Below are 22,264 nucleotides of genomic sequence, written 5' to 3' on the forward strand. Positions count from 1 at the left end.
TCTCTCCTATAGATCAGAACGTGTTCTAGGTGTTAGAGAAGCACTATGTTTAACAGTATGGTATCTCTCCTATAGATCAGAACGTGGTCTAGGTGTTAGAGAAGCACTATGTTTAACAGTATGGTATCTCTCCTATAGATCAGAACGTGGTCCAGGTGTTAGAGAAGCACTATGTTTAACAGTATGGTATCTCTCCTATAGATCAGAACGTGGTCTAGGTGTTAGAGAAGCACTATGTTTAACAGTATGGTATCTCTCCTATAGATCAGAACGTGGTCCAGGTGTTAGAGAAGCACTATGTTTAACAGTATGGTATCTCTCCTATAGATCAGAACGTGGTCTAGGTGTTAGAGAAGCACTATGTTTAACAGTATGGTATCTCTCCTATAGATCAGAACGTGGTCTAGGTGTTAGAGAAGCACTATGTTTAACAGTATGGTATCTCTCCTATAGATCCCATGCAGAACGTGGTCCAGGTTTTAGAGAAGCAGTACCTGGAGGAGAAACGCACAGCGCTGGAGGAACAGAGGATGATGTATGAGAGAGAGCTGGAGTCACTACGGCAACAGCTGTCTCCTGAGAGGACCAATCAGCATCAGCGATCCAGCAGCGACCGCCTCACCTTCCCCACACACACACCATCACACCACAGCAAGATACGCCCCTGGACTGTGGAGAGGTGAAGGGAATATGCACACCCACACACACACACACACCACACACACACACACACACACACACAAACACACGCCCACACACACACGCCCACACACACACACACGCCCACACACACACACGCCCACACACACACACGCCCACACACACACACGCCCACACACACACACGCCCACACACACACGCCCACACACACGCCCACACACACACACGCCCACACACACGCCCACACACACACACGCCCACACACACACATGCCCACACACACACAAACACCCACACACACGCCCACACACACACACACGCACACACACAAACACCCACACACACGCCCACACACACACTCACGCCCACACACTCACGCCCACACACACACTCACGCCCACACACACGCCCACACACACACACACGCCCACACGCACACACGCCCACACGCACACACGTCCACACACACACACGCACACACACACACGCCCACACACGCACACACACACACGCCCACACACACACGCCCACACACACATGCTACGGCTTTAGATGCAGGAGCAATGAAGTTGTAACCAACCTGTTTGATCACAGTCACACGTGTGAATGGTCTCTGTGTGTCCTCTGTGTGTGTGTGTGTGTGTGTGTGTGTGTGTGTGTGTGTGTGTGTGTGTGTGTGTGTGTGTGTGTGTGTGTGTGTGTGTGTGTGTGTGTGTGTGTGTGTGTGTGTGTGTCAGGGACGAGCTATTTCGTCAGAGTCTGTCCAGGCTGAGGGAGCAGGTTGTCAAGGCCAACACCCTGGTGAGAGAGGCCAACTTCCTGGCAAAGGAGATGAACAAACTGACTGACTACCAGGTCACCCTCCAGATCCCTGCAGCTAACCTCAGTGCCAATCGCAAGGTGACAACCTCTGCACACACACACATACACATGTTTTCAGTGATGTGTCATGTTTTGTACAATGAGAGAAAAGCTGAAGGAACGGTCTGATTGTGTTGTATCATTAATATGTGTACACAGAAATAGTGTCATTTGTAGAACATTGTTCAGTACATTACATCACGTTGAGAGTCGCTGTGTCTTGGTTCAGCGTGGAGCCATAGTGAGTGAACCAGCCATCCTGGTGAGGTGGAAAGGGAAGGGGACACAGGTCTGGACCATCGACAAGCTGGACAACAAACTAGTGGACATGAGAGACCACTACAGAGACTGGAAGGAGGGAGCTGAGGACACGGTGAGAGGAAGGGGAGAGGAGGAACGGGGAGGAGGTGAGGAGAGAGAGGGGGAGATAGAGAGGAGGGGATGGGAGAGAGGGGGAGATAGAGAGGAGGGGAGGAGAGAGAGGGGGAGATAGAGAGGAGGGGAGGGGAGAGAGGGGGAGATAGAGAGGAGGGGAGGGGAGAGAGGGGGAGATAGAGAGGAGGGGAGGGGAGAGAGGGGGAGATGGAGGGGGGAGAGAGAGGGAGAGATGGAGAGGAGGGGAGGGGAGAGAGGGGGAGATAGAGAGGAGGGGAGGAGAGAGAGGGGGAGATAGAGAAGAGGGGAGGGGAGAGAGGGGGAGATAGAGAGGAGGGGAGGAGAGAGAGGGGGAGATAGAGAGGAGGGGGAGATAGAGAGGAGGGGAGGGGAGAGAGGGGAGGAGAGAGGGATGATGAGAGGGAGGGATGGAGGGGAGGAGTCAGAGGGATGATGAGAGGGAGGGATGGAGGGGAGGGTTCGATGGGATCATGTTCCGAGGGGAGACACTGCTGGAAGTGATTGTGGGAGGGGAATGTATTCTTTGTCAGTGATGAAGATGATAATTGGATGATGGGGGGAAGTTTTCAGGTGTGTGCTTGTATCATGTCTTTCTGATCAGCACACCAAGCTGAACAACCACAAGCAGCACAGTGAGTCCTTCTATGAAGCTCAGGAGAACCACAACCTGATAGGAGTGGCCAACGTCTTTCTGGAGTGTCTGTTCCATGATATCAGACTACAGTACGCAGTTCCTATCATCAGCCAGCAGGGGGAGGTGAGAGAACAATACACACAGTACGCTGTTCCTATCATCAGCCAGCAGGGGGAGGTGAGAGAACAACACACACCTACACAGTACGCTGTTCCTATCATCAGCCAGCAGGGGGAGGTGAGAGAACAACACACACCTACACAGTACGCTGTTCCTATCATCAGCCAGCAGGGGGAGGTGAGAGAACAACACACACCTACACAGTACGCTGTTCCTATCATCAGCCAGCAGGGGGAGGTGAGAGAACAACACACACCTACACAGTACGCTGTTCCTATCATCAGCCAGCAGGGGGAGGTGAGAGAACAATACACATCTATGCAGTACGCTGTTCCTATCATCAGCCAGCAGGGGGAGGTGAGAGAACAATACACATCTATGCAGTACGCAGTTCCTATCAGCCAGCAGGGGGAGGTGAGAGAACAACATACACACACACAGTACGCTGTTCCTATCATCAGCCAGCAGGGGGAGGTGAGAGAACAACACACACCTACACAGTACGCTGTTCCTATCATCAGCCAGCAGGGGGAGGTGAGAGAACAACACACATCTACAGTACGCTGTTCCTATCATCAGCCAGCAGGGGGAGGTGAGAGAACAACACACATCTATACAGTACGCTGTTCCTATCATCAGCCAGCAGGGGGAGGTGAGAGAACAACACACACCTACACAGTACGCTGTTCCTATCATCAGCCAGCAGGGGGAGGTGAGAGAACAATACACACAGTACGCTGTTCCTATCATCAGCCAGCAGGGGGAGGTGAGAGAACAACACACATCTACAGTACGCTGTTCCTATCATCAGCCAGCAGGGGGAGGTGAGAGAACAACACACATCTATACAGTACGCTGTTCCTATCATCAGCCAGCAGGGGGAGGTGAGAGAACAACACACACACACAGTACGCTGTTCCTATCATCAGCCAGCAGGGGGAGGTGAGAGAACAACACACATCTATACAGTACGCTGTTCCTATCATCAGCTAGCAGGGGGAGTTGAGAGAACAACACACACACACAGTACGCTGTTCCTATCATCAGCCAGCAGGGGGAGGTGAGAGAACAACACACACCTACACACAGTATGCTGTTCCTATCATCAGCCAGCAGGGGGAGGTGAGAGAACAACACACACACACAGTACGCTGTTCCTATCATCAGCCAGCAGGGGGAGGTGAGAGAACAACACACATCTACACAGTACGCTGTTCCTATCATCAGCCAGCAGGGGGAGGTGAGAGAACAACACACACACACAGTACGCTGTTCCTATCATCAGCCAGCAGGGGGAGGTGAGAGAACAACACACACACACAGTACGCTGTTCCTATCATCAGCCAGCAGGGGGAGGTGAGAGAACAACACACATCTATACAGTACGCTGTTCCTATCATCAGCTAGCAGGGGGAGGTGAGAGAACAACACACACACACAGTACGCTGTTCCTATCATCAGCTAGCAGGGGGAGGTGAGAGAACAACACACACACACAGTACGCTGTTCCTATCATCAGCCAGCAGGGGGAGGTGAGAGAACAACACACACCTACACACAGTATGCTGTTCCTATCATCAGCCAGCAGGGGGAGGTGAGAGAACAACACACACACACAGTACGCTGTTCCTATCATCAGCCAGCAGGGGGAGGTGAGAGAACAACACACACACACACAGTACGCTGTTCCTATCATCAGCCAGCAGGGGGAGGTGAGAGATCAACACACACCTACACAGTACGCTGTTCCTATCATCAGCCAGCAGGGGGAGGTGAGAGAACAACACACACCTACACAGTACGCTGTTCCTATCATCAGCCAGCAGGGGGAGGTGAGAGAACAACACACACCTACACAGTACGCTGTTCCTATCATCAGCCAGCAGGGGGAGGTGAGAGAACAACACACATCTATGCAGTACGCAGTTCCTATCAGCCAGCAGGGGGAGGTGAGAGAACAACACACATCTACACAGTACGCTGTTCCTATCATCAGCCAGCAGGGGGAGGTGAGAGAACAACACACACCTACACAGTACGCTGTTCCTATCATCAGCCAGCAGGGGGAGGTGAGAGAACAACACACACCTACACAGTACGCTGTTCCTATCATCAGCCAGCAGGGGGAGGTGAGAGAACAACACACACCTACACACACACACCTACACACACATCTCATTTAAGGAGGGTTAGGAATGATTAACGATGGTAGTGATACATTGGGGTTGAGCTGTTATCAACTTCATGGTAGTACTTCATGGTAGTACTTCAGGTCCTTGCTGGATGGCAGGTAGCATAGCGTTGGGATTCCCAAACTGGGTCCTGGGGCCCCCACTGTGTACACCTTCTGGTTTTTACCGCAGCACTACACAGCTGATTCATAGTCAGATGATGAGTTGGTTATTTGTGTCAGCTGTGTAGTGCTGGGGGGCAGGACTGAGTTTGGGAAACTGGCTTAATGGTGAAGAGCGTTGGGCAAGTAACCAAAAGGTCACTGGTTCGAATCCCTGACCTGACTAGGGTGAAAAATCTGTCAATGTGCTGTTGAGCAAGACACTCAACCCTAATTGCTCCTGTGTCTGATCACATGCTTCTACCAGGATATTGAAATGGCTTCTGGGGGACTCTTTGTACTTGTGTTAATCTGTCTGTACTCTGCACCTGTTTATGTCTGTCCTGAGGTGTGTTGATGTGCTGGGTCTGTACCCCCTTCTCTGTCTGTACTCTGCACCTGTTTAGGTCTGTCCTGAGGTGTGTTGATGTGCTGGGTCTGTACCCCCTTCTCTGTCTGTACTCTGCACCTGTTTAGGTCTGTCCTGAGGTGTGTTGATGTGCTGGGTCTGTACCCCTTCTCTGTCTGTACTCTGCACCTGTTTAGGTCTGTCCTGAGGTGTGTTGATGTGCTGGGTCTGTACCCCCTTCTCTGTCTGTACTCTGCACCTGTTTAGGTCTGTCCTGAGGTGTGTTGATGTGCTGGGTCTGTACCCCCTTCTCTGTCTGTACTCTGCACCTGTTTAGGTCTGTCCTGAGGTGTGTTGATGTGCTGGGTCTATACCCCCTTCTCTGTCTGTACTCTGCACCTGTTTAGGTCTGTCCTGAGGTGTGTTGATGTGCTGGGTCTGTACCCCCTTCTCTGTCTGTACTCTGCACCTGTTTAGGTCTGTCCTGAGGTGTGTTGATGTGATGGGTCTGTTCCCCTGGTGTGTGACAGGTAGCCGGCAGGCTCCACGTAGAGCTGGCGCGTGTCAGCGGGACGGTGCCGGAGCAGCTGGAGGGGGGAGATGACTCGTCAGAGAACTCCAGTGAGAGCAGCATCTACGATGTGATGGACACTCAGGGAGAGATGGTCCACATGGCCAGGAAACTCACCTGCAGGGTACGTCTCATACACTACTACTGTCTGTCTGGTCCTGGAGGGTTGCTGCCGTCTCCTGCCATTGTGCCTTTGAGCAAGGCACTTAACCCTCTGACTGCTCAACGGGCTCCATAGTAGAACTGTCCTCTGTTCTATCTCCTCAGTATATATATAACTGACATCTGTTCTAATTTCTCAGTGTATAGAACTCCTCAGTATATAGAACTCCTCAGTGTATAGAACTCCTCAGTGTATAGAACTCCTCAGTATATAGAACTCCTCAGTATATATAGAACTCCTCAGTATATATAGAACTCCTCAGTATATATAGAACTCCTCAGTATATATAGAACTCCTCAGTATATAGAACTCCTCAGTGTATAGAACTCCTCAGTATATAGAACTCCTCAGTATATATAATTCCTCAGTATATAGAACTCCTCAGTATATAGAACTCCTCAGTATATATAGAACTCCTCAGTATATATAGAACTCCTCAGTATATATAGAACTCCTCAGTATATATAGAACTCCTCAGTATATATAGAACTCCTCAGTATATAGAACTCCTCAGTGTATAGAACTCCTCAGTATATATAGAACTCCTCAGTATATAGAACTCCTCAGTATATTGAACTCCTCAGTGTGTAGAACTCCTCAGTATATAGAACTCCTCAGTGTATAGAACTCCTCAGTATATAGAACTCCTCAGTATATATAATTCCTCAGTATATAGAACTCCTCAGTATATAGAACTCCTCAGTATATAGAACTCCTCAGTATATAGAACTCCTCGGTATATAGAACTCCTCAGTATATATAATTCCTCAGTATATAGAACTCCTCAGTTTATAGAACTCCTCAGTATATAGAACTCCTCAGTATATATAATTCCTCAGTATATAGAACTCCTCAGTATATAGAACTCCTCAGTTTATAGAACTCCTCAGTATATAGAACTCCTCAGTATATAGAACTCCTCAGTATATAGAACTCCTCAGTATATAGAACTCCTCAGTATATAGAACTCCTCAGTATATATAATTCCTCAGTATATAGAACTCCTCAGTATATAGAACTCCTCAGTATATAGAACTCCTCAGTATATAGAACTCCTCAGTATATAGAACTCCTCAGTATATAGAACTCCTCAGTATATAGAACTCCTCAGTATATATAATTCCTCAGTATATAGAACTCCTCAGTATATATAATTCCTCAGTATATAGAACTCCTCAGTATATAGAACTCCTCAGTTTATAGAACTCCTCAGTATATAGAACTCCTCAGTATATAGAACTCCTCAGTATATAGAACTCCTCAGTATATAGAACTCCTCAGTATATAGAACTCCTCAGTATATAGAACTCCTCAGTATATATAATTCCTCAGTATATAGAACTCCTCAGTATATATAATTCCTCAGTATATAGAACTCCTCAGTATATAGAACTCCTCAGTATATATAATTCCTCAGTATATAGAACTCCTCAGTTTATAGAACTCCTCAGTATATAGAACTCCTCAGTATATATAATTCCTCAGTATATAGAACTCCTCAGTTTATAGAACTCCTCAGTATATAGAACTCCTCAGTATATAGAACTCCTCAGTTTATAGAAACTCCTCAGTATATAGAACTCCTCAGTATATAGAACTCCTCAGTATATAGAACTCCTCAGTATATAGAACTCCTCAGTATATATAATTCCTCAGTACATAGAACTCCTCAGTATATAGAACTCCTCAGTGTATAGAACTCCTCAGTATATATAATTCCTCAGTATATAGAACTCCTCAGTATATTGAACTCCTCAGTATATATAATTCCTCAGTATATAGAACTCCTCAGTATATAGAACTCCTCAGTATATAGAACTCCTCAGTATATATAATTCCTCAGTATATAGAACTCCTCAGTATATAGAACTCCTCAGTGTATAGAACTCCTCAGTATATAGAACTCCCCAGTATATATAGAACTCCTCAGTATATATAGAACTCCTCAGTATATATAGAACTCCTCAGTATATATAATTCCTCAGTATATAGAACTCCTCAGTATATAGAACTCCTCAGTATATAGAACTCCTCAGTGTATAGAACTCCTCAGTATATATAATTCCTCAGTATATAGAACTCCTCAGTATCTAGAACTCCTCAGTATATAGAACTCCTCAGTATATAGAACTCCTCAGTATATAGAACTCCTCAGTATATAGAACTCCTCAGTATATAGAACTCCTCAGTATTGTCACGTCTAATCAAGGTGGGTGGAATCAAGCGCAGAGAGCAGATAGCGATATAAAGTTTATTCTCCGGGGAACAAAACAAACAACGGTCAACCCAAATACAGACAGGGTGAATATATCCAACACAGGATAAAGACTAACCGGAGAATAACAAACAGCAAACACCGACAGACAAAACGAATGACAAAATAAACAATCCCGCACAAAACAAGGGCGGGACAACCTACATTAAATACAGACACTAATTAACTAAACAACACACAGGTGAAACCAATTAGACAAAACCAACAGATACACGAAAAAGGGATCGGTAGTGGCTAATAGGACGGTGACGACGACCGCCGAGCACCGCCCGAATGGGCAGGAGAGCCAACTTCGGCAGAAGTCGTGACAAGTATATACAATTCCTCAGTATATAGAACTCCTCAGTATATAGAACTCCTCAGTATGTATAATTCCTCAGTATATACAACTCCTCAGTGTATAGAACTCCTCAGTATATAGAACTCCTCAGTATATAGAACTCCTCAGTATATAGAACTCCTCAGTATATATAATTCCTCAGTATATAGAACTCCTCAGTATATAGAACTCCTCAGTATATAGAACTCCTCAGTATATAGAACTCCTCAGTATATAGAACTCTTCAGTATATAGAACTCTTCAGTGTATAGAACTCCTCAGTATATAGAACTCCTCAGTATATAGAACTCCTCAGTGTATAGAACTCCTCAGTATATAGAACTCTTCAGTATATAGAACTCCTCAGTATATAGAACTCCTCAGTATATAGAACTCTTCAGTATATAGAACTCCTCAGTGTATAGAACTCCTCAGTATATAGAACTCTTCAGTATATAGAACTCCTCAGTATATAGAACTCCTCAGTATATAGAACTCTTCAGTATATAGAACTCCTCAGTGTATAGAACTCCTCAGTATATATAATTCCTCAGTATATAGAACTCCTCAGTATATATAATTCCTCAGTATATAGAACTCCTCAGTATATAGAACTCCTCAGTGTATAGAACTCCTCAGTATATATAATTCCTCAGTATATAGAACTCCTCAGTATATAGAACTCCTCAGTATATAGAACTCCTCAGTATATATAATTTCTCAGTATATAGAACTCCTCAGTATATAGAACTCCTCAGTATATAGAACTCCTCAGTATATAGAACTCCTCAGTATATAGAACTCTTCAGTGTATAGAACTCCTCAGTGTATAGAACTCCTCAGTATATAGAACTCCTCAGTATATAGAACTCCTCAGTATATAGAACTCCTCAGTATATAGAACTCCTCAGTATATAACTAATTCCTCAGTATATAGAACTCCTCAGTATATAGAACTCCTCAGTATATATAATTCCTCAGTATATAGAACTCCTCAGTATATAGAACTCCTCAGTATATAGAACTCCTCAGTATATAGAACTCCTCAGTATATAGAACTCCTCAGTATATAGAACTCCTCAGTATATATAATTATAATTCCTCAGTATATAGAACTCCTCAGTATATAGAACTCCTCAGTATATAGAACTCCTCAGTATATAGAACTCCTCAGTATATATAATTCCTCAGTATATAGAACTCCTCAGTATATAGAACTCCTCAGTATATAGAACTCCTCAGTATATAGAACTCCTCAGTATATAGAACTCCTCAGTATATATAATTCCTCAGTATATAGAACTCCTCAGTATATAGAACTCCTCAGTATATAGAACTCCTCAGTATATAGAACTCCTCAGTATATATAATTCCTCAGTATATAGAACTCCTCAGTATATAGAACTCCTCAGTATATAGAACTCCTCAGTATATAGAACTCCTCAGTATATAGAACTCCTCAGTATATAGAACTCCTCAATATCCTCAGTATATAGAACTCCTCAGTATATAGAACTCCTCAGTATATATAATTCCTCAGTATATAGAACTCCTCAGTATATATAATTCCTCAGTATATAGAACTCCTCAGTATATATAACTCCTCAGTATATAGAACTCCTCAGTATATAGAACTCCAGTATATAGAACTCCTCAGTATATATAATTCCTCAGTATATAGAACTCCTCAGTATATAGAACTCCTCAGTATATAGAACTCCTCAGTGTATAGAACTCCTCAGTATATAGAACTCCTCAGTGTATAGAACTCCTCAGTGTATAGAACTCTTCAGTATATAGAACTCCTCAGTATATATAATTCCTCAGTATATATAATTCCTCAGTATATAGAACTCCTCAGTATATAGAACTCCTCAGTATATAGAACTCCTCAGTGTATAGAACTCCTCAGAACTCCTCAGTATATAGAACTCCTCAGTATAGAACTCCTCAGTGTATAGAACTCCTCAGTATATAGAACTCCTCAGTGTATAGAACTCCTCAGTATATAGAACTCCTCAGTGTATATAACTCCTCAGTATATAGAACTCCTCAGTATATAGAACTCCTCAGTATATAGAACTCCTCAGTGTATAGAACTCTTCAGTATATAGAACTCCTCAGTATATAGAACTCCTCAGTATATAGAACTCCTCAGTGTATAGAACTCCTCAGTATATAGAACTCCTCAGTATATAGAACTCCTCAGTATATAGAACTCCTCAGTATATAGAACTCCTCAGTATATAGAACTCCTCAGTATATAGAACTCCTCAGTATATATAATTCCTCAGTATATAGAACTCCTCAGTATATAGAACTCCTCAGTGTATATAACTCCTCAGTATATAGAACTCCTCAGTATATAGAACTCCTCAGTGTATAGAACTCCTCAGTGTATAGAACTCTTCAGTATATAGAACTCCTCAGTATATAGAACTCCTCAGTATATAGAACTCCTCAGTGTATAGAACTCCTCAGTATATAGAACTCCTCAGTATATATAATTCCTCAGTATATAGAACTCCTCAGTATATATAATTCCTCAGTATATAGAACTCCTCAGTATATAGAACTCCTCAGTATATATAATTCCTCAGTATATAGAACTCCTCAGTATATAGAACTCCTCAGTGTATAGAACTCCTCAGTATATAGAACTCCTCAGTATATAGAACTCCTCAGTATATAGAACTCCTCAGTGTATAGAACTCCTCAGTATATATAATTCCTCAGTATATAGAACTCCTCAGTATATATAATTCCTCAGTATATAGAACTCCTCAGTATATATAATTCCTCAGTATATAGAACTCCTCAGTATATAGAACTCTTCAGTATATAGAACTCCTCAGTATATATAATTCCTCAGTATATAGAACTCCTCAGTATATAGAACTCCTCAGTATATAGAACTCCTCAGTATATAGAACTCCTCAGTGTATAGAACTCCTCAGTATATAGAACTCCTCAGTGTATAGAACTCCTCAGTGTATAGAACTCTTCAGTATATAGAACTCCTCAGTATATATAATTCCTCAGTATATATAATTCCTCAGTATATAGAACTCCTCAGTATATAGAACTCCTCAGTATATAGAACTCCTCAGTGTATAGAACTCCTCAGTGTATAGAACTCCTCAGTATATAGAACTCCTCAGTGTATAGAACTCCTCAGTGTATAGAACTCCTCAGTATATAGAACTCCTCAGTGTATAGAACTCCTCAGTATATAGAACTCCTCAGTGTATATAACTCCTCAGTATATAGAACTCCTCAGTATATAGAACTCCTCAGTATATAGAACTCCTCAGTGTATAGAACTCTTCAGTATATAGAACTCCTCAGTATATAGAACTCCTCAGTATATAGAACTCCTCAGTGTATAGAACTCCTCAGTATATAGAACTCCTCAGTATATAGAACTCCTCAGTATATAGAACTCCTCAGTATATAGAACTCCTCAGTGTATATAACTCCTCAGTATATAGAACTCCTCAGTATATAGAACTCCTCAGTATATAGAACTCCTCAGTGTATAGAACTCTTCAGTATATAGAACTCCTCAGTATATAGAACTCCTCAGTATATAGAACTCCTCAGTGTATAGAACTCCTCAGTATATAGAACTCCTCAGTATATATAATTCCTCAGTATATAGAACTCCTCAGTATATATAATTCCTCAGTATATAGAACTCCTCAGTATATAGAACTCCTCAGTGTATAGAACTCCTCAGTATATAGAACTCCTCAGTATATAGAACTCCTCAGTATATAGAACTCCTCAGTGTATAGAACTCCTCAGTATATATAATTCCTCAGTATATAGAACTCCTCAGTATATAGAACTCCTCAGTATATAGAACTCCTCAGTATATATAATTCCTCAGTATATAGAACTCCTCAGTATATAGAACTCCTCAGTGTATAGAACTCCTCAGTATATATAATTCCTCAGTATATAGAACTCCTCAGTATATAGAACTCCTCAGTATATAGAACTCCTCAGTATATAGAATTCCTCAGTATATAGAACTCCTCAGTATATATAATTCCTCAGTATATAGAACTCCTCAGTATATATAATTCCTCAGTATATAGAACTCCTCAGTATATAGAACTCCTCAGTATATAGAACTCCTCAGTATATATAATTCCTCAGTATATAGAACTCCTCAGTATATATAATTCCTCAGTATATAGAACTCCTCAGTATATATAATTCCTCAGTATATAGAACTCCTCAGTATATAGAACTCTTCAGTATATAGAACTCCTCAGTATATATAATTCCTCAGTATATAGAACTCCTCAGTATATAGAACTCCTCAGTATATAGAACTCCTCAGTATATAGAACTCCTCAGTGTATAGAACTCCTCAGTATATAGAACTCCTCAGTATATAGAACTCCTCAGTGTATAGAACTCTTCAGTATATAGAACTCCTCAGTATATATAATTCCTCAGTATATATAATTCCTCAGTATATAGAACTCCTCAGTATATAGAACTCCTCAGTATATAGAACTCCTCAGTGTATAGAACTCCTCAGTGTATAGAACTCCTCAGTGTATAGAACTCCTCAGTGTATAGAACTCCTCAGTATATAGAACTCCTCAGTGTATAGAACTCCTCAGTATATAGAACTCCTCAGTGTATATAACTCCTCAGTATATAGAACTCCTCAGTATATAGAACTCCTCAGTATATAGAACTCCTCAGTGTATAGAACTCTTCAGTATATAGAACTCCTCAGTATATAGAACTCCTCAGTATATAGAACTCCTCAGTGTATAGAACTCCTCAGTATATAGAACTACTCAGTATATAGAACTCCTCAGTATATAGAACTCCTCAGTATATAGAACTCCTCAGTGTATATAACTCCTCAGTATATAGAACTCCTCAGTATATAGAACTCCTCAGTGTATAGAACTCTTCAGTATATAGAACTCCTCAGTATATAGAACTCCTCAGTATATAGAACTCCTCAGTGTATAGAACTCCTCAGTATATAGAACTCCTCAGTATATATAATTCCTCAGTATATAGAACTCCTCAGTATATATAATTCCTCAGTATATAGAACTCCTCAGTATATATAATTCCTCAGTATATAGAACTCCTCAGTATATAGAACTCCTCAGTGTATAGAACTCCTCAGTATATAGAACTCCTCAGTATATAGAACTCCTCAGTATATAGAACTCCTCAGTGTATAGAACTCCTCAGTATATATAATTCCTCAGTATATAGAACTCCTCAGTATATAGAACTCCTCAGTATATATAATTCCTCAGTATATAGAACTCCTCAGTGTATAGAACTCCTCAGTATATAGAACTCCTCAGTATATATAATTCCTCAGTATATAGAACTCCTCAGTGTATAGAACTCCTCAGTATATAGAACTCCTCAGTGTATAGAACTCCTCAGTATATAGAACTCCTCAGCATATATAATTCCTCAGTATATAGAACTCCTCAGTATATAGAACTCCTCAGTATATAGAACTCCTCAGTATATAGAACTCCTCAGTATGTAGAACTCTTCAGTATATAGAACTCCTCAGTATATAGAACTCCTCAGTATATAGAACTCCTCAGTGTATAGAACTCCTCAGTGTATAGAACTCTTCAGTATATAGAACTCCTCAGTATATAGAACTCCTCAGTATATATAATTCCTCAGTATATAGAACTCCTCAGTATATAGAACTCCTCAGTATATAGAACTCCTCAGTATATAGAACTCCTCAGTATGTAGAACTCCTCAGTATGTAGAACTCTTCAGTATATAGAACTCCTCAGTATATAGAACTCCTCAGTATATAGAACTCTTCAGTATATAGAACTCCTCAGTATATAGAACTCCTCAGTATATAGAACTCTTCAGTATATAGAACTCCTCAGTATATAGAACTCCTCAGTATATAGAACTCCTCAGTGTATAGAACTCCTCAGTATATAGAACTCCTCAGTATATATAATTCCTCAGTGTATAGAACTCCTCAGTATATAGAACTCCTCAGTATATATAGAACTCCTCAGTATATAGAACTCCTCAGTATATAGAACTCCTCAGTATATAGAACTCTTCAGTATATAGAACTCCTCAGTATATAGAACTCCTCAGTATATAGAACTCCTCAGTATATAGAACTCTTCAGTATATAGAACTCCTCAGTACATAGAACTCTTCAGTATATAGAACTCCTCAGTATATAGAACTCCTCAGTATATAGAACTCTTCAGTATATAGAACTCCTCAGTATATAGAACTCCTCAGTATATAGAACTCTTCAGTATATAGAACTCCTCAGTATATAGAACTCCTCAGTACATAGAACTCTTCAGTATATAGAACTCCTCAGTATATAGAACTCCTCAGTATATAGAACTCCTCAGTATATAGAACTCCTCAGTGTATAGAACTCCTCAGTACATAGAACTCTTCAGTATATTTTGCTGCTCAGTATGTGTCTGTGTGTCTTTCGGAGGATCTGGAATAAGCAGGAGATTGGACAGTAACGTCGTGGTCTTCGTGGTGTTTTTCTACTACAGGTGCGTATCAGGGAGGCCACGGGGCTGCCTCTCAACCTGTCCAACTTCGTCTTCTGCCAGTACACCTTCTGGGAGGGGGCGGAGCCTACGGTGGCCCCGCCCATGGTCAGCCCAGACACGCCAACCACGCCCCGCACCCCCGACGCCCAGTTCACCGTCCGCTTCGACCACTGCAAGGTAGGGAACGTAGGGTTACAACATTATGGTGACTTTCCTCAACTTCCCAGGTTTACAGAAATCCCCTTTGGAGGACTCTGGATTTCCTCCTGACTACTTCCTGATTTCGGGACTCTTCAACTGGGATTTCTGGGAAACCAATGAATTTTGGAAAAGTTATTTCACATCATCCTCTGCTGGCTGTCACTGACACTAACGCTGAGGATTCTGGTTAGAATATATCTGCATCCCAAATGGCACTCTGTTCCCTATACAGTTGACTACTTTAGACCAGGGCCCATATGTCACCATTATTCTCATGTGTTTGCTCATTGTTGATGATTGATATAGTATCTCTGTGTGTGTAGGAGTGTGTGATCTGCTCATCGTTGATGTTTGATATAGTATCTCTCTGTGTGTAGGAGTGTGTGATCTGCTCATCGTTGATGTTTGATATAGTATCTCTGTGTGTAGGAGTGTGTGATCTGCTCATCGTTGATGTTTGATATATTATCTCTGTGTGTAGGAGTGTGTGATCTGCTCATCGTTGATGTTTGATATAGTATCTCTGTGTGTAGGAGTGTGTGATCTGCTCATCGTTGATGTTTGATATATTATCTCTGTGTGTAGGAGTGTGTGATCTGCTCATCGTTGATGTTTGATATAGTATCTCTGTGTGTGTAGGAGTATGTGATCTGCTCATCGTTGATGTCTGATATAGTATCTCTCTGTGTGTAGGAGTGTGTGATCTGCTCATCGTTGATGTTTGACATAGTATCTCTCTGTGTGTAGGAGTGTGTGATCTGCTCACCGTTATTTGATATAGTATCTCTCTGTGTGTAGGAGTGTGTGATCTGCTCATCGTTGATGTTTGATATAGTATCTCTGTGTGTGTAGGAGTGTGTGATATGCTCATCGTTGATGTTTGATATAATATCTCTCTGTGTGTAGGAGTGTGTGATCTGCTCATCGTTGATGTTTTATATAGTATCGCTCTGTGTGTAGGAGTGAGTGATATGCTCATCGTTGATGTTTGATATAGTATCTCTCTGTGTGTAGGAGTGTGTGATCTGCTCACCGTTATTTGATATAGTATCTCTGTGTGTAGGAGTGTGTGATCTGCTCATCGTTGATGTTTGATATAGTATCTCTGTGTGTGTAGGAGTGTGTGATATGCTCACCGTTATTTGATATAGTATCTCTCTGTGTGTAGGAGTGTGTGATCTGCTCATCGTTGATGTTTTATATAGTATCGCTCTGTGTGTAGGAGTGTGTGATCTGCTCATCGTTGATGTTTGATATAGTATCTCTCTGTGTGTAGGAGTGAGTGATATGCTCATCGTTGATGTTTAATATAGTATCTCTCTGTGTGTAGGAGTGTGTGATCTGCTCATTGTTGATGTTTGATATAGTATCTCTCTGTGTGTAGGAGTGTGTGATCTGCTCATCGTTGATGTTTGATATAGTATCTCTGTGTGTAGGAGTGTGTGATCTGCTCATCGTTGATGTCTGATATAGTATCTCTCTGTGTGTAGGAGTGTGTGATCTGCTCATCGTTGATGTTTTATATAGTATCTCTTTGTGTGTAGGAGTGTGTGATATGCTCATCGTTGATGTTTGATATAATATCTCTCTGTGTGTAGGAGTGTGTGATCTGCTCATCGTTGATGTTTGATATAGTATCTCTCTGTGTGTAGGAGTGTGTGATCTGCTCATCGTTGATGTTTGATATAGTATCTCTGTGTGTAGGAGTGTGTGATCTGCTCATCGTTGATGTTTGATATAGTATCTCTGTGTGTGTAGGAGTGTGTGATCTGCTCATCGTTGATGTTTGATATAGTATCTCTGTGTGTAGGAGTGTGTGATCTGCTCATCGTTGATGTTTGATATAGTATCTCTCTGTGTGTAGGAGTGTGTGATCTGCTCATCGTTGATGTTTGATATAGTATCTCTGTGTGTGTAGGAGTGTGTGATCTGCTCATCGTTGATGTTTGATATAGTATCTCTGTGTGTAGGAGTGTGTGATCTGCTCATCGTTGATGTTTGATATAGTATCTCTCTGTGTGTAGGAGTGTGTGATCTGCTCATCGTTGATGTTTGATATAGTATCTCTGTGTGTGTAGGAGTATGTGATCTGCTCATCGTTGATGTTTGATATAGTATCTCTCTGTGTGTAGGAGTGTGTGATCTGCTCATCGTTGATGTTTGATATAGTATCTCTCTGTGTGTAGGAGTGTGTGATCTGCTCATCGTTGATGTCTGATATAGTATCTCTGTGTGTGTAGGAGTGTGTGGTCCATGTGACAGAGGAGTTTTTAGAGTTCATCGCAGACGGGGCGCTGGCCATCGAGGTGTGGGGTCACCGCTGTGCCGGGAACGGACGCTCTCTCTGGGAGCTGGACGCCCTGCTGGCCAAGACACGCACCCTACGAGACAGGTACACACACCGTGTGTAGAGCACATACATATTGTATCATCTCAAGGATACATAAAGGCATGCACCACACACACATAAAGGCATGCACCACACACACATAAAGGCATGCACCACACACACATAAAGGCATGCACCACACACACATAAAGGCATGCACCACACACACATAAAGGCATGCACCACACACACATAAAGGCATGCACCACACACACACTCACCCGTCACTTGCTTGTTGTGTGTAAGTTAGGGCTTGTAAGTAAGCATTTCACGGTAAGGTCTACACCTGCTGTGTTCAGCACATGTGACAAATAAATGTGTGACAAATAAGTCCCATGTGATTTGTCCCTGCAGGTGGAGTGAGGTGTCTCGTCGTATTGAGCTGTGGGTTTCTATCCAGGAGCTGAATGAGCAGGGGGACTACTCTGATGTAGAGATGCATCCTGGGAAGGACATCGGTACTGGAGGAGTGTTCCAGCTCAGACAGGTAACAGGACAGGGAAGGACATCAGACTGTAGGAGTGTTCCAGGTCAGACAGGTAACAGGACAGGGAAGGACATCAGACTGTAGGAGTGTTCCAGGTCAGACAGGTAACAGGACAGGGAAGGACATCAGACTGTAGGAGTGTTCCAGCTCAGACAGGTAACAGGACAGGGAAGGACATCAGACTGTAGGAGTGTTCCAGGTCAGACAGGTAACAGGACAGGGAAGGACATCAGACTGTAGGAGTGTTCCAGGTCAGACAGGTAACAGGACAGGGAAGAACATCAGACTGGAGGAGTGTTCCAGGTCAGACAGGTAACAGGACAGGGAAGGACATCAGACTGGAGGAGTGTTCCAGGTCAGACAGATAACAGGACAGGGAAGGACCTCAGACTGGAGGAGTGTTCCAGCTCAGACAGGTAACAGGACAGGGAAGGACATCAGACTGGAGGAGTGTTCCAGGTCAGACAGGTAACAGGACAGGGAAGGACATCAGACTGGAGGAGTGTTCCAGGTCAGACAGGTAACAGGACAGGGAAGGACATCAGACTGGAGGAGTGTTCCAGCTCAGACAGGTAACAGGACAGGGAAGAACATCAGACTGGAGGAGTGTTCCAGGTCAGACAGGTAACAGGACAGGGAAGGACATCAGACTGGAGGAGTGTTCCAGGTCAGACAGATAACAGGACAGGGAAGGACCTCAGACTGGAGGAGTGTTCCAGCTCAGACAGGTAACAGGGAAGGACATCAGACTGGAGGAGTGTTCCAGGTCAGACAGGTAACAGGGAAGGACCTCAGACTGGAGGAGTGTTCCAGGTCAGACTGGTAACAGGACAGGGAAGGACATCAGACTGGAGGAGTGTTCCAGCTCAGACAGGTAACAGGGAAGGCCATCAGACTGTAGGAGTGTTCCAGGTCAGACAGGTAACAGGACAGGGAAGGACATCAGACTGGTGGAATGTTCCAGGTCAGACAGGTAACAGGACAGGGAAGGACATCAGACTGGAGGAGTGTTCCAGGTCAGACAGGTAACAGGGAAGGACATCAGACTGGAGGAGTGTTCCAGGTCAGACAGGTAACAGGGAAGGACATCAGACTGGAGGAGTGTTCCAGGTCAGACAGGTAACAGGGAAGGACATCAGACTGGAGGAGTGTTCCAGGTCAGACAGGTAACAGGGAAGGACATCAGACTGGAGGAGTGTTCCAGGTCAGACAGGTAACAGGACAGGGAAGGACATCAGACTGGAGGAGTGTTCCAGGTCAGACAGGTAACAGGACAGGGAAGGACATCAGACTGGAGGAGTGTTCCAGGTCAGACAGATAACAGGGAAGGACATCAGACTGGAGGAGTGTTCCAGGTCAGACAGGTAACAGGGAAGGACATCAGACTGGAGGAGTGTTCCAGGTCAGACAGGTAACAGGGAAGGACCTCAGACTGGAGGAGTGTTCCAGGTCAGACAGGTAACAGGGAAGGACATCAGACTGGAGGAGTGTTCCAGGTCAGACAGGTAACAGGGAAGGACATCAGACTGGAGGAGTGTTCCAGGTCAGACAGGTAACAGGGAAGGACATCAGACTGGAGGAGTGTTCCAGGTCAGACAGGTAACAGGGAAGGCCAACAGACTGGAGGAGTGTTCCAGGTCAGACTGGTAACAGGACAGGGAAGGACCTCAGACTGGAGGAGTGTTCCAGGTCAGACAGGTAACAGGGAAGGACATCAGACTGGAGGAGTGTTCCAGGTCAGACAGGTAACAGGGAAGGACCTCAGACTGGAGGAGTGTTCCAGATCAGACAGGTAACAGGGAAGGACATCAGACTGGAGGAGTGTTCCAGGTCAGACAGGTAACAGGGAAGGACCTCAGACTGGAGGAGTGTTCCAGGTCAGACAGGTAACAGGGAAGGACATCAGACTGGAGGAGTGTTCCAGGTCAGACAGGTAACAGGGAAGGCCAACAGACTGGAGGAGTGTTCCAGGTCAGACAGGTAACAGGGAAGGACATCAGACTGGAGGAGTGTTCCAGGTCAGACAGGTAACAGGGAAGGACATCAGACTGGAGGAGTGTTCCAGGTCAGACAGGTAACAGGGAAGGACATCAGACTGGAGGAGTGTTCCAGGTCAGACAGGTAACAGGGAAGGACATCAGACTGGAGGAGTGTTCCAGGTCAGACAGGTAACAAGGAAGGACATCAGACTGGAGGAGTGTTCCAGGTCAGACAGGTAACAGGGAAGGACATCAGACTGGAGGAGTGTTCCAGGTCAGACAGGTAACAGGGAAGGACATCAGACTGGAGGAGTGTTCCAGGTCAGACAGGTAACAGGGAAGGACATCAGACTGGAGGAGTGTTCCAGGTCAGACAGGTAACAGGGAAGGCCAACAGACTGGAGGAGTGTTCCAGGTCAGACAGGTAACAGGGAAGGACATCAGACTGGAGGAGTGTTCCAGGTCAGACAGGTAACAGGGAAGGACATCAGACTGGAGGAGTCTGTCAGTTTGTCAGATGTTTTCAGCCCTTTAAAGTAGAGTGATGTCAAGATGAAACCACGTCCCACATCGGTTGTGTAGATCCAGTTATGAATGGAAAACATGAGCGCCGTCTAAGTTCCCGGTTTTTCTTCTGTGTTTATCTTCATTGTCATTGGCCGTCTGTGTGTGAAGCAGGTTATATGGATGGTGTGTGTGTTCTCAGGGTCACTCACGCAGGCTGCAGGTGTGTGTGAAGCAGGTGCAGGACTCTGGGACTCTGCCTCTGCTGGTGGAGTCTGTTCTGTCTGTCTCTATCGGCTGTGTGTCAGCACGCTCCACCAAGCTACAGAGAGCCCTGGACAGCTACCAGGTCAGTGGCACACACACCACTACACACACACACACCACTACACACACATACACACACCACTACACACACACACAGTTACATGTGCACACACACACCACTACACAATCACACACAGCATATTTATATATTACGTTTGTAAGAGATGTGTCAGTGTGGCAATGTTGTATATCAGATTTTCTTCCTCTTTATATGTAAAATGTGCTGTATTGCTCAAGGAGACTCATGTAGCGTGGTGGAGGTGATGATGATGATGATGATGATGATGATGATAGTGGTGATGATGATGATGATAGTGGTGATGATAGTGGTGATGATGATGATGGTGGTGATGATGATGATGATGATGGTGTTGGTGGTGATGATGATGATGGTGGTGGTGATGATGGTGGTGGTGGTGGTGATGATGGTGGTGGTGGTGATGGTGGTGATGGTGAAGATGGTGGTTGTGGTGGTGGTGGTGATGATGATGGTGGTGATAGTGGAGGTGATGGTGGTGGTGGTGGTGGTTGTGGTGGTGGTGATGGTGATAGTGGAGGTGATGGTGGTGGGGATGGTGGTGGTGGTGGTGGTGGTGATGATGATGGTGGTGATAGTGGAGGTGATGGTGGTGGGGATGGTGGTGGTGGTGGTGGTTGTGGTGGTGGTGATGGTGATAGTGGAGGTGATGGTGGTTGTGGAAGTGATGGTGGTCTGCTAAATGAAAATGTAAATGTGGTGGTGGTGGAGGTAGTGGTGGTGATGGTGGTGGTGGTGGTAGTGATGGTGGTGGTGGTGGTGGTGGAAGTGATGGTGGTGGTGGTGGTGGTGGAGGTAGTGGTGGTGGTGGTGGTAGTGGTGGTGGTGGTGGTGGTAGTGATGGTGGTGGTGGTGGTGGTGGAAGTGATGGTGGTGGTGGTGGTGGTGGAGGTAGTGGTGGTGGTGGTGGTAGTGATGGTGGTGGTGGTGGTGGAGGTAGTAGTGGTGGTGATGGTGGTGGTGGTGGTAGTGATGGTGGTGGTGATGGTGGTGGTGGAGGTAGTGGTGGTGGAAGTGATGGTGGTGGTGGTGGTGGAGGTAGTGGTGGTGATGGTGGTGGTGGTGGTAGTGATGGTGGTGGTGGTAGTGGTGGT

The 22,264-nt window shown here is 44.0% G+C and overlaps 1 protein-coding gene across 1 annotated transcript in view; it reads left to right on the top strand.

Moving 5' to 3' along the window:
* Positions 1 to 22,264, top strand: part of LOC135519809 (kinesin-like protein KIF13A) — a 107,785-nt gene that overhangs the window by 47,836 nt on the left and 37,685 nt on the right. The window contains exons 14-22 of the mRNA XM_064945021.1: positions 454 to 679; positions 1,398 to 1,560; positions 1,751 to 1,894; positions 2,519 to 2,674; positions 5,883 to 6,047; positions 15,247 to 15,423; positions 17,688 to 17,839; positions 18,191 to 18,323; positions 21,009 to 21,155. Coding sequence (XP_064801093.1) covers positions 454 to 679; positions 1,398 to 1,560; positions 1,751 to 1,894; positions 2,519 to 2,674; positions 5,883 to 6,047; positions 15,247 to 15,423; positions 17,688 to 17,839; positions 18,191 to 18,323; positions 21,009 to 21,155 — 1,463 coding nt within the window. The remainder of the gene's footprint in view (positions 1 to 453; positions 680 to 1,397; positions 1,561 to 1,750; positions 1,895 to 2,518; positions 2,675 to 5,882; positions 6,048 to 15,246; positions 15,424 to 17,687; positions 17,840 to 18,190; positions 18,324 to 21,008; positions 21,156 to 22,264) is intronic.

The sequence above is a fragment of the Oncorhynchus masou genome, chromosome 29, assembly GCF_036934945.1.
Source record: "Oncorhynchus masou masou isolate Uvic2021 chromosome 29, UVic_Omas_1.1, whole genome shotgun sequence".
In the NCBI taxonomy this organism is placed as follows: domain Eukaryota; kingdom Metazoa; phylum Chordata; class Actinopteri; order Salmoniformes; family Salmonidae; genus Oncorhynchus; species Oncorhynchus masou.